Genomic DNA, 27929 nt, shown 5'->3' with positions numbered 1-27929 from the left:
TGGGGGAGGCCGAAAGAGTTAGCAGGGTGGCGGGCGAAGCCACAACTCGCGCCGGGACTGCAGAGTTCGGGGGGAGGGGGCCAGACCCTCGAGCACACAGGGCCACCTCTCCCCCAGGAACGTGGGCGTTCGCTGGGCTGATCTGTTCACGAACAGGGAAAAGAAATCAAGCCGCTTTAATCAAAATAACCCACCCTCGAGCTCATGAATATTCAGCAGCCTGCTTCCGGCGGGCAACTCCGGTCCTGCCGCGCCCACCTTGGAGACTGCGCTTGCGTCACTGGCGCGCGACTCTGTCGTCACGCACACGCGCCGCCGCCCGCCAGGGAAGACAGTTGTCATGGCGAGCTCGGCCGCCTCCACCGTGAGACCGCCAAGGCCCAAGAAGGAGCCTCAGGCGCTCATCATCCCCAAGAATGCCGCAGAGGAGCAGAAGCTCAAGTTGGAACGGCTCATGAAGAACCCGGTGAGACGAGGCGCGGGTTTTCGGCCCTCCCGAGTCCCAAACCCCCTCCCTTCCGGCGTCTCCGGGCGCTCGCGGGCCCTTTTCCTCCGTCTCTGAACGCGGGAGCTCAGGAGCCCAAGTCCAGGGTCAGACCTCGGGAAGGAAGAGGCGAGCCCGAGACAGTGAGCTTTCTGCTGCGGACTGGCTTCCCGTGCTTGAAGACTCTTTAACTTCGTGTGAAAGGAAGCCTTAGACTGGAAAGATGGAGTCCTTGGGTTAGCACACTAATTCATTCTAAAGAGCATTAAGTGTTAGGCATTGGCCGAGCGATCTGGGGGTTGGAGGTCTGCAACGATAGATAATGATTGACGTTCTGAGTTCTATCCTGGAAAGTTGAGTTTAGCCCTAACAAGGCTGTGGGCTGTGAGAGGACCAGAATATACAGGATGAAGTAAAGCCAGAAGGGAGAAAATAAACTCAGCTTTGGGTCCAAGAAACAAAGCAGCCTTACTTCACTATTCAGTTAAAGGATTTTGGTTGTAAAAGACATCACTTTGTCAGCCGGTTTATACATAATAAATGCTTTCATGTTTAAATGTTGCAGGACAAAGCAGTTCCAATTCCAGAAAAAATGAGTGAATGGGCACCTCGACCTCCCCCAGAATTTGTCCGAGATGTAATGGGTAATGTTTTGTGTGTGTGTGTGTGTGTGTGTGTGTGTGTAAATACAGTTTTTAAAGTGTAAGTATAAAACCTCTAGTTTTTGTTAATTATATCCCCGTGGGGGTGGGGAGTTCCAATATTTTACTCTTACAGTGAAGGGATATTATTGGTTATGGTTTGGCATTAGAGAATCTTCTTCTTTGTTTTTCAATGATATCTTGTGTTTTTTTTAAAGTGGAATAGTTTTTATTTTGTTGGATTGTAAATTAACACAGTTCTAAAGAAGAGTAAAGAACAGGTGTAAAAAAATTAGAACCACCTGTAGTTCCATGGCTCTACTTGTAACATTTTGATACAGCCTTGGAAACCTCTTTATAGTCAAAAGCACTCATGCTTCAGAAAAAATGTTTTCACAAAAATGTGGTTGTTCTGCACATACTATTTGAAACTTACTTTTTTTAGATCATGGCATCTTTTCAACTCAATAGAATCCTAGCATATCATGTGAAATCCTCTGCTCGGGGAGGGGAAAGGTCACAGAGTCTCTTTTAGGTTTCTGCTCTCGAACCTTAATCTGCTGTTCTGTTAATACTGTTTGAGAGTGGAATTTTTAGGGACTTCACATGCAGCATTCATGCAGCAAGTATTTAATGATACCTACAGTATGCCAGCCACTGTGCTAGGTTCTGGGATACAGTGGGGAATAGGGCAGGCTTGATCCCTTCCATCACTTCTGGTATCTGTCTTTGGTCCGCTTTGATTAAGGGTAGCCTGTGTTGGTAACTGGATCTCATCAAGAGCTCTGGACTGTCCTGGCTCTAGGTTCAAGTGCTGGGGCCGGCAGCGGAGAATTCCACGTGTACAGGCATCTGCGCCGGAGAGAGTACCAGCGCCAGGACTACATGGATGCCATGGCTGAAAAGGTTAGTGAGCCAGGAGGCTGGCTGAAGCCTGGGGTTTAGGTGATGTGCACTGAAACCTGAGGAAAATAAGCAGTTGAAGAACAGTAGATATACCTGGGTGTGGCTTGAGTGAGGGCTGCCTTCTGAAGTCAGCACGAGAAACAGATGTTAAGTAGAGTCCACCCAGCACAGCAGGGCGCTCACACTAGGAAGTGAGTGAGGGGAGGGCGTCTGCCAGGTGGTAGAGAGCCCAGCGGGGTCCCCTGTCCCCGCCAGACCATTTGCCATGGAATAGGAGGCAGGCTTTCACATCACTGGAGTTATTGTTTCTCTATAATTTTCTCTCCCTTTGGCGGAATGCCTGTAATTCCAGTTAGCTGTGTGTCTGGTGTGAGTACTGTGCTTTCGAGTGTTTTTGCCTCTTTGAGTTTTCTAGCTTTGAAGCTGGCATTTCTTCATGACACATAATAATTGATTAAGAATTGAGAATATCCTTGAGTTTCTGGTGATCTAGTGATTAGGATTCAGCACTTTCACTGCTGTGGCCTGGGTTCAATCCCTGATCTCAGAACTGAGAATCCCACAAGCCTCCAGGACGGGAAGTGGCAAAAATAAATAAAATTTTTAAGTTGAGAATTGCTTTAGAAATTGTACTGTAAGAACTCTTAAATTTTCCATTGTTTGATGGGAAAGGACAGAAACCTCTCTCCTATTGCTCTTAAGAAATATTCTCTTGGACATTTCACTTGTTTTCTTTTTGGAATTGGGTTTTGGAGTTATTTTATCCACACCAGAAATCTTGCTTGATTTTATACTAGATTTAAATTGAGTCTGCAGCTTAACTTGAATGAGAATGGATGTCAGAGTGTTTTAGTCATCTTCTCTAGAAACTGCTGTCTTTCTTGTTTGTATCTTTTTGTATTTCTCAGTGACCATCTATGGAGATTTCACACGGGTCTCACTACATTTGTTTAGAGATTTTTTTTTTTTAAGTATTTTGACTGTAGTGATCCTTTACATATTTATTGGCCTGGCCAGAATCAAGTTTGAAAAAGTTCCTTTATGATTTTCAAGCAGAATGGGATAATTGCCGTGCTGGTTTTCACTTGGTATCTGTGTGTCGTCCAGCCCTTAACTCGGCCCCCAGCTGTTGGTGGTTCTCCAGCTACTGCTCATCTCCAGTAATTAGTTTCAGGTGACTTGTGACACAGCTTTGCCAGGTCACTGTGGCTTTGCACTGTCAGGAATAGCAAAACTCTGTATAGACACTTGGTTCAGTTCAGTCGGTCAGTCGTATCTGACTCTTTGTGACCCCATGGACTGCAGCACGCCAGGCTTCCCTGTCCATCACCAACTCCTGGAGCTTGCTCAAACTCATATCCGTCGAGTCAGTGATGCCATCCAACCATCTCATCCTCTGTCAGCCCCTTCTCCCACCTTCAACCTTTCCCAGCATCAGGGTCTTTCTAGTGAGTCAGCTCTTCCCATCAGGTGGCCGAAGTACTAGAGTTTCAGCTTCAACATCAGTCCTTCCAATGAACACTCAGGATTGATCTCCTTTAGGATGGACTGGTTGGATCTCCTTGCAGTCCAAGGAACTCTCGAGAGTCTTCTCCAACACCACAGTTCAAAAGCATCAATTCTTTGGCACTCAGCTTCCTTTATAGTACAACTCTCACATCCATATGTGACTACTCGAAAAACCATAGCCTTGACTAGATGAACCTTTGTTGGCAAAGTAATGTCTCTGCTTTTTAATATTCTGTCTAGGTTGGTCATAACTTTTCCTTCTAAGGAGTAAGCATCTTTTAATTTCGTGGCTGCAGTCACCATCTGCAGTGATTTTGAAGCCCCCCAAAATAAAGTCAGCTACTGCTTCCCCATCTATTTGCCATGAAGTGATGGGACCGGATGCCATGATCTTAGTTTTCTGAATATTGAGCTTTAAACCAACTTTTTCACTCTCCTCTTTCACTTTCATCAAGAGGCTTCTTAGTTCTTCATTTTCTGCCGTAAGGATGGTGTCATCAGCATATCTGAGGTTATTGATATTTCTACTGGCAATCTTGATTCTAGCTTGTGCTTCATCCAGCCCCCATTTCTCATGATGTACTCAGCATATAAGTTACCTAAGCAGGGTGACAATGTACAGCCTTGATGTACTCCTTTTCCTATTTGGAACCAGTCTGTTGTTCCATGTCCAGTTCTAACTGTTGCTTCCTGACCTGCATACAGATTTCTCAGGAGGCAGTTCAGGTGATCTGGTGTTCCCACCTCTTTCAGAATTTTCCACAGTTTATTGTGATCCACATAGTCAAAAGCTTTGGCATAGTCAATAAAGCAGAAATAGATGTTTTTCTGGAACTCTCTGCTTTTTCAGTGATTGAGCAGATGTTGGCAATTTGATCTCTGGTTCCTCTGCCTTTTCTAAAACCAGCTTGAAGATTTGGAAGTTCACGGTTCACGTATTGCTGCAGCCTGGCTTGCAGAATTTTGAGCATTACTAGCGTGTGAGATGCGTATAATTGTGCAGTAGTTTGAGCATTCTTTGGCATTGCCTTTCTTTCCGATTGGAATGAAAATTGACCTTTTCCAGTCCTGTGTCCACTGCTGAGTTTTCCAAATTTGCTGGCGTGTTGAGTGCAGCACTTTCACAGCATCATCTTTTAGGATTTGAAACATAGCTCAACTGGAATTCCATCACCTCCATTAGCTTTGTTTGTAGTGATGTTTCCTGAGGCCCACTTAACTTTGCATTTCAGGATGTCTGGCTCTAGGTGAGTGATCACACCATCGTGATTATCTGGGTTGTGAAGATCTTTTTTGTACAGTTCTTCTGTGTATTCTTGCCACCTCTTAATATCTTGACACTAATGAGCACTTTTTTTTTAACTACTTTAGAGGGCAGGAGATAGAGCACAGTTGTCTCAAGTGCCATCAGTTAGTCGAAGTTTTTATGTATTGATTAACAACTCGGAGAAAATACAGAAAAATGTTTCGCAAACCTTGAATCCACATAGTTGCAAACTTATTTTCACATGGTGAAGGACAGGCTCTGAGATTAGAAGGAAAGAGAGATGCAAGAGAATCCTTACCTTCCACAGTGACTAATAAGAGTGTCCCCGCTATGGACAGAGCACATCTGACTCCTCCTGGAGCCCTCACCAGGGCCAGCAGCCAGCAGGGGCTCTGTCTTGGTCCCTTGGAAAGTGCAGCTGCTTCAGACATTCACAGCTCAGCTTCTAAACAGACCAAGCGCTTTTAGCTTGAAGGCATTGCTTTCTAGTTGAACTCTAATTGAAGTTCTGGGAATTCCCTGGCAGTCCAGTGAGTCAATTTTAATAGACTTGAACTTTCACTGCCAAGGGCCATGGGTTCAGTCCCTGGTTGGGGCACTAAGATCATACAAGCTGCATAGCACGGACAAAAAAAAAAAAAAAAGACGCTGATTCCTTTCTTGGAAGGAGACATTTCTTTTTTATTTCATAATTCTGCTCTGGAAGAGAGTTTCTGCGTCAGTCTCAGCAGAACCACCCAGCCCTGGCAGTGCAGACCAGCAGAGGTGATGAAGCCACCTCTTCCGCTGCTGGCTCCCTTTTTGAATACCCCCACCCCTGACCTGTATGGCTATAACTACCAGAAGTAGAGGTGACACTGTTTTATCTGAAGATATCTTTATAGTGTTTTCCTTTAGGTTATTGCAGTTCATTGTTCTTCCTAAAGGCTCGGAAAAGGAAGAATTATTATTCCCCCATTTTATAGATGTGGAAACTGAGGCTTAGAAACAGGTATAGCTGCTAGGAGGAAATAATACAAGGGGTGGATATATGTATGTATATACATACTCACATATACATATGTAGCACATGTATGTATAAGTAATGGCAGTACATGTTATGCTGCCTTAGAATCTGTCCATTAATAGCTGTAAGTAGTCAGGACTTAAAAGTTCCATGGTCCCAGCCCTCTGGCCACTCCACCTGGTGAACTCTGGTCACTGTCTCTGAAGAAAAAACACACTCTTGTGTGTCTCCTTACTCTGAGTTCCCTTAGTACATTTCTGACACTTCTCATCACTGAATCTCTGGGAATTTTCCCCACACCAAGCAGTTCTGTGGCACCAGGCGAGTGTCCTACAGTTTAACTCAATTCACACACTACCCATGTGGAGATAACTTCAGGTCTCAAAAGCTAAGGACTCAGTCCTACAAGATTGTCTCCCACCGCCAGCTTCAAAGGCCTGCTGCCCGTCTCCATTGTCATCTGTGCTTCTGACCGACTGGCTGTAAGTCAGAGGCTCCTATGTCCCCCTCCTCAAGGCTCCATTAATTTGCTTAGAGAGGCTGATGGAACTCAGTAAAGTATCTCACTTACTAGTTTCCAGTGTATTATGAAAGACTGAAACTCAGGGAGAGCCAGATGGAAGAAGGTGCGGGGAGAAGGGACAGAAGCTCTGCACCCCCATACCCTCACCAGCCCAGGAGCTCTCCGCATGCACCCTTTGGGATTGGGGGCTTCACTGTGTGGACATGGTTAAATCATTTGGCCATTGGTAATTAGTTCAAGCTTCAGCCCCTCTCCGCTCCCTGAAGGTCAAGGAGACGGGGCAGAAAGTTCCCGTGGCAACCAGCCCTTTTCTTAGGGGCTTTTCCAGAGTCACTCATAACACTCCTATAGTTGAAAGGGGCTGGTTATAAATAAAAAAAAAATACCCATTTCGTCTTTATTTCTGGAGCTTTATATCTGGAATTAAGGAAGAAACTGGCAACAAAAGTAAATATTATCGTAAAAGATCCCTCTGTGGCTCTTAAATAGGAAATTTATAAGAGTTTTAGGAGCTATGTGTCAAAAAAGTAGACAAAAATCAAATACATATTTATTTTAAACCACGGTGTAACATTTTCCAAGGCCCTAGTAAAAAAGAGCCAGTAGTGCCGCCTCTGCCTTCAAGATGCACAGTGTGTCTCTCATAGCTTCTGTGTCTCAGTTCACTTGTGCATGAATGGTATCTTAATGACCTGAGTTGCTTCAACATCAGAGACCTATATGTTGACTTCCTGTCCCGCCTGTTGGGCAACTTCTTAAAGTGGCCCCAGAGATCTGGCTGTGCCTATAGCACCTCCAGTGGTGTGACTTGTAGAGTTTTCATGTCATGCCAGAGTTTGTCTAAGTGATGTGGCTTTTTGCAGCAAAAATTGGATGCAGAGTTTCAGAAGAGACTGGAAAGGAATAAAATTGCTGCAGAGGAGCAGACTGCAAAGCGTCGGAAAAAGCGGTGAGAGCTTTGTGGCATCCCATAAGCTAGTGAGACTTAGGGCAGGAAATGTAAAAATAGATGGTTGGCGAACAAATCCTTCTTGTGGTCAAAAGTTCACCTGTATGGCCTCTTGAGGTCTTGGGTGTTAAAACCTACAGTGGAGCACCCCAGTAGAGAAATGACATTTCTTCCTGGGGAGAGATCATTTCATTTACTGCCCCCCACCCCCAGCTTGCTACAGATTTTCCAAGGCTTGGGGGTCAGCACTTCAGTGATGGTGTGGATTTCTATGTCTCCTCTATGTCTGTATTTAAATGAAAGGTTTAGTAAGTTGCTCTGAGCAAACTTCACAGTTGCCTCTCCCTGAAAGGAGGGCCTATAACCTCCCTAAGTGACTATATACAGGCTGCATGTGTGTCTGTATTTTAATAAATGCTCCCTCAAGTGTTAGGTGAGCAGGATTCTAAGAGTAGTCCCTAAATATTTTGGAATGAAAAAGTATCGCTAGTGTCAATATCTCTGGATTGCTTTAGTCACCTCAGGACTGCAAAGAATTTGATCTTGATTCATGAAGGATGCAGGTTGGTGATGTTGGAGCAGCAGGATCATGAGAAGTACTTTCATTTTATTGTAGCATTTGTGTAGTGTCTAAATCACTGAAGGTTCTATAAGTAGATTTTTAGTTTCTAAAATATAAAATGGGTAGTTAAAGAATTAGTGTATTTATTTTACATTTGTAGCCAGAAGTTAAAAGAGAAGAAATTACTGGCAAAGAAGATGAAACTTGAACAGAAGAAGCAACATGAAGGTGAGTGATGCCCACTTTCCTTTTGTGATCCGTCTCAGGGTTGGTCACAGTGGTTAACCTGTCAAGAATGAGGCTTTAGAGTTTGGAGCTGGTTGGCTGGCCTCTGAAGAGATGAGGGCTTGTTTCTGTTAGTTTTGACTCATTTAATTTTCAAGTGTCAGAAAGGCAAGCTGGTTTAAGCAAAAAAGAAAAGATCCTGGCTTGTGTTTAGTCCAGCACAGACCTCCTTTCAGGCCTGGCTTGTAAAGGAGTGCTGATGTTACTGGCATTGACTGTCTCTTTCTGTCCCCTGGCTCCCCGTCCTCAGGGGGGCTCATTTCCTCCTGATGGTTCTAAGGTAGCTGCAGCTGCTCCAGGCTGCACCCTGGCTCATTCTTGTCCAGTAGGAAAGACTGAGGGAGTGTCTCCAGCAAAAGTGTTTTTGTGTCTCTCTGGCTCTTATTGAGTCATTTGGCAAGTCAGTTAAGAATGCTTTTGGCTACAAGAAACAGAAAACTCAACTAGCAGTAGTTAAGCAAAGAGGAGTTATTTTTTCTCACGTAGCAAGAAATCTGGTAGTAGTGTGGTTGAGCAGGTCAGTACTATCAAGCTCAGCATCCCTGCCGTTCTTTTGACCTTGATCCTGGGGGCATGAGGTGGCTGCTGCAGTTCCTGGCATCATACTTAGGTTTAAAGCAGAAAGAAGAGGGAAAAGAAGGGGCACTTGTCTGGTTTTGTTTTTTTAACTGGAGAGCATATGATCCCCCAGAAGTGCCCATCAGGTATTACTTTCTATCTCATTGGTCAGTACCAAGTCACTTGATGTCATCAGGCTAGATGAATAGAAAACAGAACTGTCACAACTGTCCTTAACCTATCGTGATTCATCACTGGATGGATGGTACATTGCCACCCTAGACAGAATTGAGGTTTTGTTACAAGGAGTAATAGGGGGCGAGTAATGTCTCAGTATTCCACAGTCCTCCCTACTTCTGAACCCATCACAAGGCCAGAGGTGCCAGTCACTCCTTTGGGAGCCCCTGGGTTAAGAATCAGAGAGAGGTCCCAGATGGGAAGGATCAAGGAGGCTAAGAGACCCAAAAAATGACAGCTGATCACCACTTTACTGAATTGGGGGCTATACCATGATTGACTAGACATGTTTCCTGATTGGACAGTTGTAATTTTTGTTCTTAAGATAAAATCAGACCTGTGTTGACATACTGAAATATGAGCAGCCCTTTTAGGACCAGTTTTCTTATGGGTTGTAAGTGTACTATAATGGGCTTCCCTGGTGGCTCAGTTCATTAAGAATCCACCTGCAATGCAGGAGACCCAGGTTCAGTCCCTAGGTGGGGAAGATCCCCTGGAGAAGGACATGGCAACCCACTCCAGTATTCTTGTCTGGAAAATGCCATGGACAGAGAAGCCTGGTGGGGTACAGTCCATGAGGTCACAGAGTCAGGCAAGTTAGTGACTAAATCACCACCATGTGACACGCTATATATGACATGATTTTAGCCTGCTGCCCACCATTTCTGAGAAGAAGTTATTTTACAGTGCCAAAATGTGATGTCTCGGACCTCATCCCTCAAATAAACCACCTCATCATGTCCCCTGTCCTTCCCCAGCCCCTACACACAGAGGAATGTGGGCATACTTGGTCCAAGGCCAGGAGGGTTGGGCACACGTGCCCGTCTCATGTTCTGTTGATGAAGGTACTATGGCTTGGACCCCAGTATATTGAGACATAGAAAGATCTCCTTGGCTGTGGGTAATCTGACCTTCCTTCCCCAGGACTTGCTGTTTTTGCTGCTTGTTGTCTTCACTGCTATTTATGTGTTCAGTGAACTAACTAACTAACTAAGCTTATATTCTTTGTTGTATGTGGCAGCTGAAGTCTTTGCTTGGTTAGCTTAGTGATCAGCTGAAGATTAGAGATTTCCTGAAATGCTTTGAACCTGATACTTGCCAAGGGCCTATTCTGTGTGTGTTGGAGCATGTCTTCAGCATTCTGGCAGGCAGTTTACAGCTTTGCCTTAGCCTTCACCTCCTTGCACACAGCCTCAAGGTTAGCCAGAGGTGAGATTAGGGCCATCGCTTGTCTGTCTTAGACTTGTGCACAGCCGTGTACACGCATATAGCCTTCTGCTGCTGCTGGTAAATCAGTTCAGTTGTGTCCGACTCTGCGCGACCCCATAGACGGCAGCCCACTAGGCTGAATTCTTGCCTGAATTCTCCAGGCAAGAACACCGGAGTGGGTTGCCATTTCCTTCTCCAGTGCATGAAAGTGGAAAGTGAAAGTGAAGTCTCTCAGTCATGTCCGCCCTTAGCCTTCTAGATTACCAGCTTTTCCTCTTTTACTTTTGGTCAGTTTCTTGTTTGTTTCAACGGTTACCACTGCCTCAGGCAGCTGTGATGTTAAACAGTTGCCGCTGATGGTTTCCGACAAATACCTTGGGGAAAGGCTGTTCTCACTGAGTCAGACTGAATGAAGACAAGCCTTGGGAGTGGAAGTTACCAGGGAGCTGCCAGACAGGTCAAATACGGACAGTGCTCTGGGTATGGGACTTTGGAGGAACTCCCACCAGGGGCTACTCGTGGCTTTTCACAGCTACTGCGATTAGGATGCTGTTGATTGAGAGGCTTCCTTGGATCTGGGGAGAAGGAGTAGGGAAGAGGACAAGTTAAAACAACCACAAAACTTGCTGTTCTTACAAAATTCAACCAGTTTTTTAATCAAACCATCCAGGGAACATTTCTAGAGTTCTGAAAAAGTTGATTCTGACCATTGTTGTCAGTGTTCTCAACAACACTGCTACTTTTATGGAGGAGCAGATTTTAAGAGGTCCCTTCTGAAAGTGCTACCATCTCTTTAAATTTTAACCTACCTGTATTTGAAATATGTTTCCTGTAGATATCAGGTATGTGGGTGATGTTTTCAATCCATTTTGACAGTCTCTGTATTTTTTGATAACGTTTGGATTTTAGGGCTGCCTGCCACTTTAATTCTCTTTTTTTGTTTGTTTCTGTTTCTCCTTTCCTGTCATCTTTTGCATTTATTTGAACATTATTCTATCTATTGTGTGTTTAACTATTTCCCTTTTTACTACCTTTTAGTTTTTCCTCTAGAGCTTACTCTATTCATTCTGCTTTCACAATCTACTTAGAATCGGCATTTCACCTCTTTAAGTAGAATGTAGATAGATCTCTTTAATCCCTATATTACAGTTGTCTTAGGTATTATATCTCCATACACTGAAAACCCCTTCAGATAATGTTACTTTTTTAAAAAAATTGATATATAGTTGACTTACAATATTATTTCAGTTTTAGCTGTACAACATAGTGACTTGATATAGATTCTGCACCATAGTTATTATAATATCTTTGGTTATATTTCCTATGCCATACATTCCATCGCTGTGACTTATTTATTATGTAACTGATCTTTTGTACCTCTTGGTATCCCTTCACCTGTTTTGCCCTTTCTTCCGTCCTCCTCCCCTCTGGCACCCACTAGTTTTTTTCTGTATCAGTGGAGTCTGTTTCTGGTTTAAGCAGATTTAGATCCCACATATAAGTGAAAACATGCAGTATTTGTCTTTCTTCATCTGACTTATTTCACTTAGCATAATACCCTCTAGGTTCTTCCATGTTCTTGCAAATGGCAGGATTTCATTCCTTTTTTATGGCTGAGTAATATTCCTGTGTTTGTGTGGATGGCTGTCAGTGGACAGGTGTACCGGTCTGCATTCTCTGTTCAGCTGTCAGTGGACACCTGGGTTGCTTGTATGTGTGTGCACGCGAGCATACATTTTCTTTCTTCACTCATCTGTCAGTGGACACCTGGGTTGCTTCCATATCTTGGCTTTGTAAATGATGCTACGTTGCACGCTGGGATGCATGGATCATTTTGAACTAGTGTTTTCATTTTCTTCAGATAAATGCCTGGAAGTGAAATTCCTGGATCATGTGGTAGTTCTGTTTTTATGAAGCAGAGCTATTTTTATTACTATCTTTTATTTTCAGTCATCAAATATATTTCAGACTCAAGAAGAGAATAGTCTTGAATTGTGACCAGATAGTTACCATTTCTGTTGCTTTTTCTTTGTTCCTCATGTTCCAGACTTCTTTCTGTCAGTCTGTCTTTCTGTCCTCTTTCCCTTCTGTCAGAAGAACTCCCTGTAAGCCATTCATTGAGAATAGGTCTGCTGGCTATGAATTATCTTAGCTGTTCTTCATAGGTGTCTATCTTTGTTTCACCCTTGTTCCCATGGGGACATTCTCACTGGATAAGAATATTGGGTTGGCAGGTGTTTATTTCAGTATTTTCGAAATGCTGCTCCATTTCCTCTGGCCTCCATTTCTAATTTTTTTTTTTAAGTAGTTATTCAGGTTGTTTTCCTATCATTGTTTTTTCCTGGCTGCTTTCAATATCTTTAGGTGTCAGGAATTTGATTACAATGTGTTTGCACATGTATTTCCTAGGATTTGTCCAGGAGTTGCGTTTAGAGTTCACTGAGCTATGTGAATCATTGGTAAGCACGTGTCTTTGTCAAATTTGGGATTTTTTTCCAACCTTTCTTTTTTTTTGCTTTGTTCATATTGGATAATTCCTGTTGATCTGACCTTGAGCTGTCTCTTCCCTGTGTCATTTCCAATCCATTCTTGAGTCAATCTAGTGAATTACGTTTTTCAGAAAAGTTTTTATTTCCATTTAATTCTTTATACTTTTTCTTTGCTGAAATTTTCTATCTTTCCATTTGTTTCAAGATTCTTCACTCTTCTTGGAAAAATATTTCAATAGGTACTTTGAAGTGTTTGGTAGTTCCAGCATCTGGGTTATCTTGACATTAGCATTTGTTGATTGTCTTCCCCCGTTCAAGTTGAGATTTTCCTGATTCTCCACATACTGAGTAATTTTCTGTGGATCCTCGACATTTTGAATCTTATGAGACTCTGATCTTGCTGATGTTTGTTTTAGCAGACAGTCATCCTGGTTGTGTTCAGGACACAGATTCTGATCGGCCTCCTGTAGATTGTGGCTCCAGGAACCAGGGTTTTTAAAGCTTTAGCTGTGCTCTCCAGATGTGTCCTGCGGGTGCCACCCAGTGGCCAGTCAGGGTTGAATTGAGTTTGGTTCTCAAAGTGCTCGGCAGGATGATTAGGGCCCGATCCATGCCTGTGCTGTCAGGACGACCCCAGGAGTTCGTAAACGACTTTATGATGTCTCTTCTAATCTCTCCGTGACCTCCCTGGTAGTTCCTGGTTTCCTGGAGCTCCCCTTTTCAGATCTCCAGCCAGAAAGTCGGGGCTCTAGTTACCTACTCTGCCACACACTTCGTACAGTTGCCCCTGCACCCAGGGCTGTGGTGGAAGGACGAGGAAGAAAAGTAACAGTTTGCCTGGCCATCTCAGGACCACGGCTCCTCTGATCAGAGAGAAAGGCTCCTCTCCTTCCAAGTTTTTGTGCAGCAAGCCCCCATTGCCACCACAGTCACTGTGACCCTCCTGATGCTGGCAGAGAGAGAAAAGACAAGCGTTTCCCCTCCCTCTGAACATTGGGAACCCAGCTTCTTACTCCTTGAACTGGAACTCGAAGGCTTCTCTCCAAACTCTCTGTGCCCAGTCTCCGCTTCTGTGTATTGGGTCGCCCTGAGTCCAGGCCGAGGGATACTGGAGAGAAGAAAGGAGAAAACAGGGGATGCAGTATTGTTCCAGGGGCACTTTGTATTCCGGTCTCTTCTCCCATGCTGCTTATCTTTCAGAGTCCATGCATTCTGTCCTGGTGCTATAAGCAGTGTTCAGTGGAGAAACAGTCAAGTGGGCTTGCTCTGCGTTACCTGGAACCCACCCTCCATTTGTTTTGGGAGTGTGGTTTTTTCTTTTTTGGTTGTGCTGGGTCTTTGTTGCTGTGCATGAGCTTTCTCAAGTTGCGGTCAATGGGGACAGCCCTCCAGTTATGGTGCACAGGCTTCTCACCGTGGTGGCTTCTCTTACGGTGGGCGGGCTCAGTAGCTGCGGCTGCAGGCTCCGGAGCACAGGCTCAGGAGTTGTGGTGTGTGAGCTTAGTTGCTCTGCAGCTTGTGTTGTCTTCCTGGCCCAGGGATCTAACCAGTGTCCCCTGCAGGCAGGGCGGACTCCTAACCGCTAAACCACCAGGGAATCCCTATTTGGGTTTTTGAATCCACTTACAGGACTTGACATTTAGCTCTTGCACATTTCAGCTTGGTGTTACTGGCTCTGTTGGTTCAGGTCTCCACAGTCCTTTTGAATCCTGATTCTGGGATTCAGCACGTTACCGTGTCTTTCTGGTGTTGTGATGGGCAGGTTTCATAAACATGCCCCCTTTCTGTCATTGGTAAAAATGCTGAGCCAGCCAGACTGGGCCAGGGAGCTCCATCTACACTGGCATGGACCTGTTCACTGAAACCCTGGGTGGAGTTATTCTCCAGCCAAGAATCAGCCAGATTCCCTCTTCTTTAATCTGACCCACAGAGGTGAGATAGGAAACTGAGGTCATGGAATAAGCATGGAATCCATAGGGTCTTAGCTCAGTGCTCTCTCTGGCTCACCTTGACCTCAAGCATCTCTTTGAGCAGATTCTTTCGCCCCCCTTAAAATGTAAAATGATAAGCTCTTCCTAGATCTGAAATTCCACAACTTGGTATCTTTGCCACACGCCTTGCTGTAATGAAGATACACCATCTTGGGGGGGGGGTGGGGAGGAGGAGTTCCTTCCCCTGTAAATCCAAGAACCCTTTCGGAACAAGAAACTGGGGTTCCTTTGCTCTGAGTTTGTATTTATTGAACCTGTGATGGGTCTGCGGAATCAGAGTAACTTTTTAGTAATCAGTTACAGAATTGGAGAGAGGTGGCAGTATCCCAGAGCCGAGATTTCTTAACCTCCTTTCTCGCCGCTCTCTCACCACGCAGTTTCCGGTCCCTTTTCTTTCATTTGCCCAAGTCTAAGAGTCTCAGAGAGGATAGATTGCACCCAGGGTGTCTGCCCTGATTAAAATGGCCCTGGGTCTCCCCCTGTCCTGAGCTCCCGTTCTATCAGAAGGATAAATGTCTTCACCCACGTCGCATTGTAGTAGTGCAGTGTTTTTTCAGACTGAGGACTGTGATCCTTTACTTACTGGGGCATGAAGTTAGCTTAGAAGTTACAGATTTTTTTTTTTTAAACATGCATAAGACAGACTAGAAAACATCAGAAAGCCTCACATCCTGGAGTAACTAGTGAAATTTTCTTTCGGTTTCTAGGTAGGCTGTGGGCCGCAGTCAGGCTTGAAACTCACTGTTACAATACGTGAGCCCCACTCTTCCTGTGCAGTTCGCACCTGTACATATTTTTGAAACGATGAGTAATAATGCACAGCTGTATATGCTTCTCACCGAACGAGCAGGGCGGAGTGTTCTGGGGATAACTTCCTAAAGGCAGTTGTGTGCCTTTCCCGCACCTCTCAGTTCCTTGCTTGTTTTTCATTTTGTCAGTGGGAAAGGAGGATTTCTAGGTGGTTGGAATTAATAAATCTAATGTGGTGATACTCAGTTCCGCCACAAGGTGGCTTCAGTGCGCCTCTGGGTTCTTGATGGACTTGGAGCTAAAGCTCTTGAGCTTCTTGGCTCCTCTCCAATCAGTGGTGACGGGCAGCTGGCTAGGAGTTCCGGTTCTGTTGCTGGGAAGGAAATATCCCAGCTTGTTGTATGTGCCAGTCCAGCAGTTCAGTGAAGTGAGACTTGTCGGAATGATACCACAGGATGGCGTTAAGCCAGTCTGGATTATTAAAGCCTTGAATCCCCAAACAGTATATTCTAACACCAGTGTTAATCGTGACCCTGGCTCACCTACCAGAGAAACCTTAAGGTGATGTGTTACTAAGTACATCCAGGGCTGTTTCTCCAGGGTTGGGGTTGGGGAGAAGCAGGTGAGGGAGATAAAGTGGTATAGACGTTCACTTACAAAATAAATGAGTCACAGCTGTGAAATGTGTAGTGTGGGGAGTATCATCAATTCAGTTCAGTCAGTCAGTCAGTCGTGTCCGACTCTTTGTGACCCCATGAATCGCAGCACGCCAGGCCTCCCTGTCCATCACCATCTCCCGGAGTTCTCTCAGACTCAACGTCCATCAAGTCCGTGATGCCATCCAGCCATCTCATCCTGGGTGGTCCCCTTCTCCTCCTGTCCCCAATCTCTCCCAGCATCAGAGTCTTTTCCAATGAGTCAACTCTTCGCATGAGGTGTCCAAAGTACTGGAGCTTCAGCTTTAGCATCATTCCTTCCAAAGAAATCCCAGGGTTGATCTCCTTCAGAATGGACTGGTTGGATCTCCTTGCAGTCCAAGGGACCCTCAAGAGTCTTCTCCAACACCACAGTTCAAACACATCCATTCTTCGCCGCTCTGCCTTCTTCACAGTCCAACTCTCACATCCATACATGACCACTGGAAAAACCATAGCTTTGACTAGACGGACCTTAGTCGGCAAAGTAATGTCTCTGCTTTTGAATATACTATCTAGGTTGGTCATAACTTTTCTTCCAAGGAGTAAGTGTCTTTTAATTTCATGGCTGCAGTCACCATCTGCAGTGATTTTGGAGCCCAAAAAATAAAGTCTGACACTGTTTCTACTGTTTCCCCATCTATTTCCCATGAAGTGATGGGACTAGACGCCATGATCTTCGTTTTCTGAATGCTGAGCTTTAAGCCAACTTTTTCGCTCTCCTCTTTCTCTTTCATCAAGAGGCTTTTTAGCTCCTCTTCACTTTCTGCCATAAGGGTGATGTCATCTGCATATCTGAGGTTATTGATATTTCTCCCGGCAATCTTGATTCCAGCTTGTGTTTCTTCCAGTCCAGCGTTTCTCATGATGTACTCTGCATGGAAGTTAAATAAGCAGGGTGACAATATACAGCCTTGACACACTCCTTTTCCTATTTGGAACCAGTCTGTTGTTCCATGTCCACTATTTCTGCTTTATTGACTATGCCAAAGCCTTCAACTGTGTGGATCACAATAAACTGTGGAAAATTCTGAAAGAGATGGGAATACAGACCACCTAACCTGCCTCTTGAGAAACCTGTATGCAGGGAGTATCATCAGTAACGTTAATATCTTTGTATGGTGTCAGATGACAGCTGGACTTACCATGGTGATCATTTTGAAACATACAGAAATAGTGAATCACTATGTTGTATACCAGGAACTAATATAGTGCTGATACTTCAAACACGTTCCTAGGAAAAGAGATCAGACTTGTGGCTGCAGAGGTCAGGAGAAAGGGGAATTAGATGAAGGTAGTCAAAAGGAACAAACTTCTGGTTACACAATAAATAAGTACTGAGGATGTAACATACAACATGATAAAGATAATACTACTGTACATTATAAATGAAAGTTAACAGACTTCTCTGCAAAAGGAAAAAAAATGTTTTTTCTATTTCTTTAACATTACTGAGAGACGGATGTTCACCGAACCTGTCGTGATTATTTCAAAACTGGGGTGGGAGGAGCAGTTCACAGCCTCAGCACTGCGGACGCTCTGGGCCAGATGGCTCTTTGTCGTGAGGAACGATATCCTGTTCACTGTAGGATATTTAAGAGCGTCCTGGCTTCTACCCCCTAGATGCCAGCAGCACCCACCCTCCCCTCCGTCACTGACAAAAAGAAATGTCTCCAGACCTTTGCCGAGTGTTTTCCTCATGGGGGAGAGGGACAGAAGCGGCTCCAGTTAATACGACTCCTATTTCAGCTGCTATCTGGTGTTGGGAAGACACTCAGTTTGTTTTGGATCAAACTGTTTGAGTGCCACGTACTCTCTATATTGGGAAACCATGCATATCCTTTGTGTCTTCTGAGAGTAAAGGTTATACAGGATCATTTTATAAATGTTTAGAATACGCAGGAAAGAAAAAAAGTTAAAAATAAAAAATTATTCATAATTCTTACTTAAAAAAATCACTTTAACATCCTCATGACATTTATTTCAATTTTAATATTTATCATATAAACTTATTTACATAATTATCATATTTATAGTTATCCTTTTATCATATAACATTGTATCACAAATATTTTCCCATGTTCTTATAATTTCATTGTGCAGGGAAGGATTTTTTTTTTCCAGTCTGTTCATTCATCTATTGTCTTGGGTTTTTGTTTGTTTTGTTTTTATTAAAGTTAACATCAGCTTCAATAACACTCAGTGGCATTTTACCTAGTATTCTTACAGTCTTGTGAATAAAATCTCAGATACCTAGATTTTAAAATTGTCTGTAAACAGTAGTGTAAGAGTGATGGGAAAAGGTCAAGTATCATCATCCTAATAGATCACCTTTCTTTCTGTCCATCTTCTTCTCTTTTAAATGTTTGTTTATTTGACTTGTTGGGTCTTAGTTGCGACATGCGGGATCCTTCATGGCAGCGCAGGTTCAGCAGTAGCGCTGCTGGTGCTTAGTTGCCCTGAGGTGTGTGGGATCTTCGTTCCCTAATGGAGGATGAGACCCGCGTCCCCCGCATGGCAAGGCGGATTCCCAGCCACTGGACCTCCAGGGACGTCCCTGTCCACTTTGTTTTAATCTCACCATGTGAACATACCATCTGTATGTAGTTATAATTGTAGTGTATGAATGTGTTTCCGCTTGCTTACTTTTATTTAACATTATAAGCACTTCTGGTCCTTCACAACTTTTTCAGTGACTGATCATATCCAGCAATTGACATGCCATGATATACCTAACACTTTCCCTTTGTTAGACTTTAGACTGATTCCAGTTTTTCTCTTCTTTAGAAGATATTTTAGTGAATTTATGAACCTGTCTCCCTTCCCCCTTTCTGGGTAAAATTCCAGCAGTGGCAATTATTAGATCACAGAATATAAAGAGAGTTTTTGGCTCTTGAAATGTATTGCCAGTTTCTTTCCAAAGAAGTAGTACCAGTTTCTACAGCCATCAGCGATGGGCAATGGTGTGCATTTTACCATATTAAAAAAAAAAACTTACAAAAATATAGATCCAGTTCTGGCAGGACTGTGGTAGCAGCCTCCATGCTCTTCCCACCCACCCTGAACAGCCTCCAAAGCTCTCTCTAAAACAGGCTGGATTGTCATTTGTTCTCTTACACTTCCCTGATGGCTCAGACAGTAAGAAGTCTGCCTGCAGTGCCAGAGACCTGGGCTCAATCCCTAGGTTGGGAAGATTCCCTGGAGAAGGAAATGGCAACCCACTGCAGTATTCTTGCCTGGAAAATCCCACAGATGGAGGAGCCTGGCAGGCCCCACTCCATGGGGTCACAAAGAATCGGACAGGACTGAACCACCCCATTCTTACTTGTAACAGTCCTCAGCATTTATTGAACATTTACTATGTAGCCCCAGTTGTAAGTCCTCTGAGGTATTAACAAAATCCTCACAGCAGCCCTGCAGCTATCCCCATTTTACAGTTGAGGGGCCTGAGGGACCAAGCAGTAATGGGTGCCCACAGAGTGCGCAGCTAATCCCAGACAGTGTCTCCCCACTGGCCTTGCGCTGACCCCCGAGGTGACTGCTTGAACCCTAGCCAGCAGCCCTGCATGCCCACCCTTTCCCGTCTCCCCGTCCTTGTTCTCTGACTTTGGCTCCCTTCCACGTGTCCTCTGCTCACTGAGCTTCTGTCACCGTCCTCCCACTGCTCCTGCGCAGGCCTGTGTGCTCTCTTTCTCGTGCTCCCAACTCCCCGTCTGCCCAGAAAGCTTCTGCTCATCTTGCACCTTCCTCTCCTTGTAAGACCTTCCCTACTGTCCCTCCCCACCCCAGCCTCCCACTTTGCTCCCACAGGGTTTGGTTATGGAATCTGCTAAATCACATAATGTGTTTATTCAGTCGCAGTCTCAGTTCCCTGAGGGCAGGCAGTGTCTTTAAAAAAATAATAATAATAATAATAAGCTTGGTTTTAGAATGATTTTAGATTTACAGAAACACTGCGAAGATAGTACAGTACAAAGAATTCCCATGTGCCCAGTTTCCCCTGTTGTTAAGATCTTAAGTTCATGTGGTTCATTCATCACGGTTCATGAACCAGTCTTGATACACGTAGTAGCCGAAGTCCATACTCTGTTGCCTTACTTTTTACCTAGTGCCTTTTTCTTGTTCCAGAATCCCATGCAGGGTGTCACATTACATTTAATCATCATGTAGCCTTCGGCTCCTGTGCAATGACAGTTCCCCAGACTTTGTTTTGATGACCTTGAGAGTTTCAAGGGTCGGGTGTTCCATAGAATGTCCCTCAGTTGGGATTTGTCTGGCATTTTTCTCATGAGTTAGTTATTTGGAAGAAGACCACAGAGATAAGGTTCCGTTCTCGCGGCAGGACTGGATGCTTATCAGGAGGACTGTCACTGTTGATGCTGCCCCTGATGCCGTCCCTGATGCTCTCCTCAGGCAGAGCTCGTCAGGGTCCTCTACTGGACAGCGACTCTTTGCTTCTCCTTCCCACACTGCACCCTTTGGAAAGAAGTCACCCTGCGCAACCTACACATAAGGGGTGGGAGTTCCGCAGCCCCTCCACGAGGGCGGAGGCGCTGCATCAGCTGTTTGAAACTCTTCTGCGTGGATTTGTCTGGTCCTCATTTTCTTTGTAACTGTGGGCTCTGAGATGCTTATTTTCTACTCTTAACTTTGATCCAATACTCCTATATTTTCTTGCTCTGATTGTTCCAGCTTTGGCCACTGGGGGCTCTTTTATATAGTTCCTGTCGCTTTCACAGACTCCCATCATTGGTGCAGTTTGGGGGCTTTGTTTTGTTTGCAACAGCACTGCCTTACTTCCTGGTACTACAAGGTAGTCCAGACTCGTCTTACATATTTTCAGCGCCTAACCTAGGATTCAGCCATTCTTCTGAATCCCGTTTCTTTTTATTGGAGAAATAACTTTGTTGAAGAGCCAAACGACTGCGTTGGGTCTCAGTTGTGCCCAGATTCCTAAGTTTCTCGTCTCAGAGAGAGAGACTTCTGGCTCCAACAGCCTGTCTCCTGCGCGCAGGAACCAGTTGTGTTTAGAGCTTGTCAGCCACAAGCAGTGCTTTGAGCTCTCCTCAGCCAGCATCTCGGGCATCCAGACACCACATTCCCCAGACACCCAGATTAATGAGTGTTTTACTGGGTTTTTTCCTCCAACAATTAAAAAGGTTAACAAAAGTGTTCAGTAATACAATGTACGCAACCCAGTTTTTATAGTAAAATGCAGGGGAGGGGCCATGTGGACACTGTTGAGCCTCTGACGTGCACAGCCATCGTTCACACTGGTCCCAGCTATGACGGGATGATGTCTCCTCGCGCTGCCACCACTCCGCTGTGGTTCTGTTGCCCACCAGCAGCCATCTCCACACGCTCACCTATCACAAGATTCATAAAGGATCAGATCCCCACAGCCTGCCTTGGACATGCCCGCCACCATTTATTTTCAGCAGTAACTTCTTGTCCATTCATCTCTTCAACTCGGGAGGCTGAGCCTTGCTCATGCTATCTACCCGGTGAGCTCAAAGACGTCTCCAACTGTCCAGTCCCTTTAAGATCAGAATCCAAGATGAAAGTCTGTGCACTTGTCCTGCCTGTTCAGACCTCTTTGGATGTGGTTGGTGGTTCTCAGGCTTGAGGCTGACCTGTGATGACTAAGTTACAGAACAAAACAAATTATCAGCAGTTGCACCCTCGGAGCACAGGTCCTAGAGCGGAGCTCCCCAGCCGGTGAATGGGGAATGGTATACATGTGGCAGAGACCCGAGCGCCTTGCCTTCAGGGTGGAGACTGAGTGCCCACGACCTCAGACCAGTGCTCAGGGAGCACTGCCTGAGGAGTCCAGGGAGCTCAGAGCTGTGCGTCTGGTCCCTCTCTAGTTTTTCACTTGGTCTCTGCATAGCATGTTTTTTCTTTCTTTTTCCCCTTCCCTGTCCCCACCTTCTTTTTTTTTTTTTTTTAACAATTTTGGTAAAATACACATAACACAAGATTTACCATCAGTACCGTTCAGTGGTGCTAAATACATTCAGATTGTTGTACAACCATTATCACCGTCATCTACTCCCATAACTCTCTTCATTTTCCTGTGTCTTTGAAACAGCAGCTCCCCACTCCCCACTCCCCGGCTCCTCCCAGCGCCTGGCAGCCACCCGTCTCCTTTTCCGTCTCCGAATCTGCGGCTCTCAGGGCCTCCTGTAACAGAGATCATAGAGCGTTCGTCATCCTGTGACTCCCGTTTGACTCAGCATAGTGTCCTCAGGGTTCAGCCCCGTTGCAGCCCCCGTCAGCTTTTTTCCTTTTTCAGGCCGAATCACTGCACTGTGTGACTAGGCCGCGTCCTCCGAGTCCACTCAGCATGCTCACCGTTGCCGCTTGCCCCTCATTTTTCTTACTCTGTATGGAGCGTAGTAGAGTCACAGTGTTGTGTTAGAGTCGGGTGTACGGCAGAGGTTCACTTGTACATATGGCCTTTTCCAGATTCTTTTCTCATCCAGCTTATGTGTTTATCTCGGCTGCCCTGACCTGCTGCTCTGTGGGCTTTCTCTGGCTGTGGTGAGGGGGACTCCCGTGGCGGTGGTTCTCGTGCTGTGGAGCGGCGGCTCTAGGTGCACAGGCTTCAGGAGTTGTGCTCCGGGGGTGTGTGGGATCCTCCCTGATCAGGGAGCAGACCTGTGTCCCCTGCACTGGCAGGCAGATTCTTATCCCCTGTGCCCTCATACAGGTCATTGCGGAGTGCTGAGTAGAACTCCCTGCGCCGTCCAGTAGGGCCTTCCTTGATTGTTCTATATGTAGCAGTGTGTGTGTGTGATTGGTCCCTCCCCGACAGAATCCCACACCATACGTTTGTTTTCTGAGTCTGAGTCTGTTGCTATTTAGTAAAAAAGCTCATTTGTGTCATTTTTTGGTTCCACGTGTAAGTGATGCCATGGATGTTTGTCTTAGTTGACCATCTCAGTCCGTCCACATTGCTGCAGAGGGCTGTATCTCGTTCTTCTCTATGACTGTCACCTCGAGTTTCTCTTGTCTCCATTTCCCTTTGTGTTTTTGCAGGCAAGGTAGGCAGAGGCTTGGAAGTCACATAGTCCAGGTTGGAATCCTAGGTCCTGGTTTTACTGATTGGGAGACCTTGATTAGCAAATTACTTAACCTCTCTGAGCTTGACTCCTCATGTGTAAAATGGATATAGAGGAGCGTTACTCATCTCATAGACCATTGTTAGAATTAAACAAGAGGGTATAGACGTGCAGAGACTTCACACAGCGCCTGGCATGTGATAGGTGTGCTGCAAATCTTAGCCATTAAAACATGCTCATCATTTGTACTTTCTCATTCTCGTTGGCATGAGGTTAAGGAGGAGGAAAATCCTAAGGAATTAAATCATAGGGATGATTTCAACCCCTTGCCATGAATACTCTTTAGTGTCCCAGCCAATGGTGTGAAAGTGCTGTGCCCTGGGCACCCCCAGGCCTTGAAGCTCTTTGGTCCTGTGATGAGATGACAGCAGTAGCCAAGCTCTGGGTGCCTGTGGGCGCTGGAGTGAGTTCCTGCACTCCTGCAGGAGGTGCCCACTGTGCCCGCCTGGCGTCATCAGGGAGCTGGAGGGCAGCTGCGGGCTCCGCGGGCTCTGGCTCTGCCTCGTCCCGGCTCTCGCCCACTGCCCTGCTGCAAGAAGAGGGGGAGCAGGAGGAGTCGGAAACAAGTTGTCTTGGTGCTCTGCTCTCGGTCTGCTCAGTGGCACTGTGGGTACCGGCAGACACTCCAGGGAAGACACTGGGATTCGGAGGCCCACATGGAGTGTCGGCAGGAGGCTTTTTGAGTCTGTGGGAAGAGCTGGGAGCTGACATGTTTGTTGTGGCCGGGGCCCTCTGCTGCGTGGTTTTTGAAAGTCCCTTTGCAGACGGGGCGAGAGCAGGGACGTGAGCAGGTGTAGTCAGCCTCGTTCAATGGCAAAGGGCGGCTGGGGGCATTGCCTTGCCAAGATGATGGACTAGGGAGGGGACCACATATAAAAAAGCAGTGAGGCCCGATTTCTGGGCTGTTAGGATCTCGTGTGGGCTGGACCCTCTTAGAGGGATGACGTCCACCCCCCAGCAGTGGTAGGTCGGTTCTGGGACTGGCCATTTATTCCCGGGGTGGCCTTAGGGGATGACGGGCGTGAGGACCTCTCCGGCTTCTCATTGTCCAGTCCAGGGACGGCTGGCAGCTGGGTTTTCTCTAGCAGTCCATTCTCAGGGAACCCGGTTCTCCGAGTGGATGTGTGTATCGCTGATCCAAATGCCGTGTGATTGCAGGATCCAGTGAGACCCAGGAGCAGCCATCCAGTGGCTCCGAGGAGGCGTCTGGGACGGAGGACGAGGAGGAGGACGCGCCCAGCTTCGTCACGGGGCGATGACAGGGCTGGCCCCGCAGCTGTCTGAGCCTGGCCCGTCCTGGGCCCGGGGCTCCGAATGCCCTTCCAAAGCCTCATGAGAGACGCGGTGGGAGCCCCGCTGCGGGCAGGACTCAGCTGGCAGGGAGAGGACTGGCCTCAAGGATGCTCGAGGGCGCTGCCGAGCGGGGTTCATTAATGTCCTCATTGAAAGGGGGGACCCGAGGCCTGCTCTCACATAAGTGGACAGTGACGAGCTTGGGGCTGGTTTCTGTGAAACGAATGTTTGTTTAGTAAAGAACAGAAAAACTCCAGGTTTTGTTCAGACCTGTGACATGCTGATTACTGAAGCTGCAGAGAGGCTGTGACACGACACGACAGGGAGGGGGCTGGTCCCAAACTCAGGAAACGGCCTCAGCTCTGGAAGGAACCCTCACTGCAGGGCGTGGGGCCTCCGTTTCCTTCAGCTGAGGGTGCAGACTGCGCCCCAGGACTTGTCTCCCCTCCACGCATCCCAGCAGCTGCAGAGGGAGACCTGAGACTGAACCCGGGGCGGAGCCGGCAGAGAGGACCTTGGCGTGTGAGGAGGACTTCAGAAAACCAACTGGTGTAGAAAGTCAGCAGGAAGAGGAGCCAGGCTGGGCTGGACCAGAGCAGGCGGCCTGGGGGACCCCGCTGGGCCGCAGGTGACACTGGCCAAAAGCTACATTTTCATCGAGAGGGGAAAGGGGATCTAAGCGGAAAACAGAAGGTAACTGAGGGCAGTCTCTCAGGCCAGCGGGAGAGACAGAGTTTCTAACTAGAGCCTTCCATCATGGTTTTTGGTATCCCCAAGTTTCTAGGTCTATTTTGTGCCTTTTATAGAAAGTTTGATAGAATTAAGGAGACAGTGGTTTCCAGTGAAGGGAAGTGAGGAAACATCTTACCTTTCTTGATTTCCCTGGCTCCATCCTGAGCCATGTGATATCTGTGATGACGTCTGTCTTTCCACAGTTTAAGTCACAGGAATTTTCTTTCCCAGGAAGCTGAAATGGAAAGTCAGCCCTCATAAATCAGCACACAGCCTGTCCGTTTTGAAAGTGGTGTTTCTCTTTCATTAGGGGCTGACCGGTTAGTTCTGTGTCCTCCTATCTTTGAACTGTTGGTTTCCTTTGTCCCCTCAAAGTGTGTGTGTCAGAGCTCGTGCTTCAAGCCTGGAGCCCTGGGATTGAGTCCTGGCCCTCCCCCTAATGGGACAGAGAACTCCGGGCAAGTCCCTGCCTGGTGCCCCCAGCCGGGAGCTCGGAGCTTCCGTGGCAGATGTGTGCCGGGCAGGTGGGCAGATGACTGGGCTGGGTGCTTGTTTTTCCCTTTACTGGATGTCAGAAGATGCTGCTCAGGGTAGTGTCCTCCAGCAGTTCCTGGTGGCCCGCAGTGGGCTTTCAGTGCCTTAGGTTAAATGACTCACAGGCTTTCTGTTACCAACCGGAAACTTGGATCCACTCTCCCAATCCACTTGGCAGAACCAGGCGAGTGACACCGCACTTTGTGTTACCACAGCCCAGTTCACTGCAGGGCAGCAAGCAAGGAGAACAGGCCAGCTGGTGCTCAGAAGCCCAAAACACTGTGAGGGAGAGGGGCACAGGGGATGTGATCAGCTCGTATACGGTTCTGATTGGTTCATGGTGAGTAACTGGGTGATGTTTGGGGACTCTCAGCTTTCTGGCTCCTGCCCGTCTGGGGTCTACGTTGCTGGTGGTCAGCAGCCAGGTCACTTCTTTCACCTGGTGGGAAATCTTAATACCTGCAAAACAACTCCAGGGTGTGGTTCCAGATACTCCTTAGAGCCCTTGAAGAGGAACTAGAGGGCCTTGACTTTGTGTGTGGCTGAATTATTTTGTCTGTCTGGACTGCTTTCCTTTGTTTCATTTTCTCATTTGTAATTAAATTTGTGCAAGAATGTGGGAGAAAGGCATTGACTTTCATTTTCAAATTCTTTTCATTTTTAAAAGAATTCTCAAGTTGCTTGGTGCCAGTACTTTGTATTAGGAAAACATGACCTCTCTGATGGCTTTGTCACAGCACCTGGACAAACGCTTGAAAATCAGACACAGTACAATGAGGATAGAGATCCAAACACACCTACTGTATACCCAGAGTCTGTTATAGATGGCAACCAGGAAAATCAGTTTTGGAGTGAGTCATTTTTATATACATTCTGTAACCAAGGAGTCTTTTGAGTTAACTCTATTTATTTGGGTTTCAGCTTCTCTGGAGCTACTTTTTAAAATATATATGCGTGTGTGTATATATATATGTAACAGGAGCTGTTGGCCACTGCACGTCTTTTTTGTGGTTAAAATGTAAAGCAGTTTTATCATCTGGTACTTTTCTGCCCAGAGAACCTAGCGCCTTCTGCTGGGAAGCTACAGCCTGAGCTGTCTTGCTGATTACTGCAGGAAGTCCCCTACATGCAAACCTGCAAGTTTCGAACTTGGAAAGATGTAAATGTGTTCCATCCAGCTCGGGCATGAGTGAAGCTGCACCTGCCCTCCATCTCCCATTGCTGACGGTCCTTCAGCTCTACCGTCTCCCTCCTCCAGTCGGTAACTCTTCTTAGCTGCTCACTCAATGCCAGCTGTTGTATGACTGTACTTTTCAAGGTACTGTACTATAAGATTAAAAATGCTTTTTCTGTTTCTGTATTGTGGGAAGAGCATGAACCTAGCACAGTACTGTAGAGCGGCTGTCGGTTGGGCACCTAGACTAACTTTGTTGGACTTAAGAACTCATTTATATGTAGGGGACTCCCTGTATTCCTAAACAGACACACTTCATGGCACCTGAGTGTGTCCTTGAGTCTGATACAGTTCAGAAACTTCAGGTTCTCAGTAACGCAGGAACGTGTCTGAACCCATGTCCATAACAGGCACCCAGGCCCATACTGAATGCCTGAACTACAGTTACGTCATTTTGATTTTGTACATACATTCTTTAAAGTAGATGTATACAGTGCATGTGTGATAAACTAGAACAGCCTGTATATGCCAAAATAACTTCTCTATACCTTGGTATGTGAAAGTTGCCATTATTTTCCTCCTTGTTTGCAAATCTTTCAGGAGAAAGCACTGATGATTCAAAATACTTGTCCCTCAATGCTAGGCCTCCTTTTATATATATTTATATTTAAATATATAAAAATATTAAATATATTATCATGAGAAAAATTAATCAAACATAGTGAACAAGCACACAGGTATGCTAATTTTATAGGCTATACATTTTCATTTATACCAAATTGTCACACAAACACTGTACATATGCGTTTAGAGTTAAAAGCAAGTGGTGATAAATGTCATGAGTACTCAACTTGACAAGAGAATTTTCTGTCTTGAACACTGGAGTCAGAAGTATGATTTGAAATAAAACTTTGTTTTGATAGGGAGACAAACATTTGGTGAACAGTTCAGTTGAATTAGGTGGATCTTACAGACCTGGTTCAGATTCTTGGGTCAGCTGTCTACACCGCG

General features: G+C 45.9%; 1 protein-coding gene across 1 annotated transcript; it reads left to right on the top strand.

The window, feature by feature from the left end:
* The first annotated feature begins 307 nt into the window (after positions 1–307).
* Positions 308–27615, top strand: PRKRIP1 (PRKR interacting protein 1). Its single transcript, XM_040261752.1, has 6 exons — positions 308–466; positions 1050–1128; positions 1931–2031; positions 7200–7285; positions 8008–8075; positions 24344–27615. The coding sequence occupies exons 1-6, from the start codon at positions 341–343 to the stop codon at positions 24442–24444; spliced, it is 561 nt and encodes a 186-aa protein (XP_040117686.1). The 5' UTR covers positions 308–340; the 3' UTR covers positions 24445–27615.
* The last annotated feature ends 314 nt before the right edge of the window (positions 27616–27929 follow it).

Source organism: Oryx dammah, unplaced genomic scaffold (genome assembly GCF_014754425.2).
Source record: "Oryx dammah isolate SB20612 unplaced genomic scaffold, SCBI_Odam_1.1 HiC_scaffold_2, whole genome shotgun sequence".
Lineage (NCBI taxonomy): Eukaryota > Metazoa > Chordata > Mammalia > Artiodactyla > Bovidae > Oryx > Oryx dammah.
This window is presented reverse-complemented; position numbering and strand designations above follow the sequence as displayed.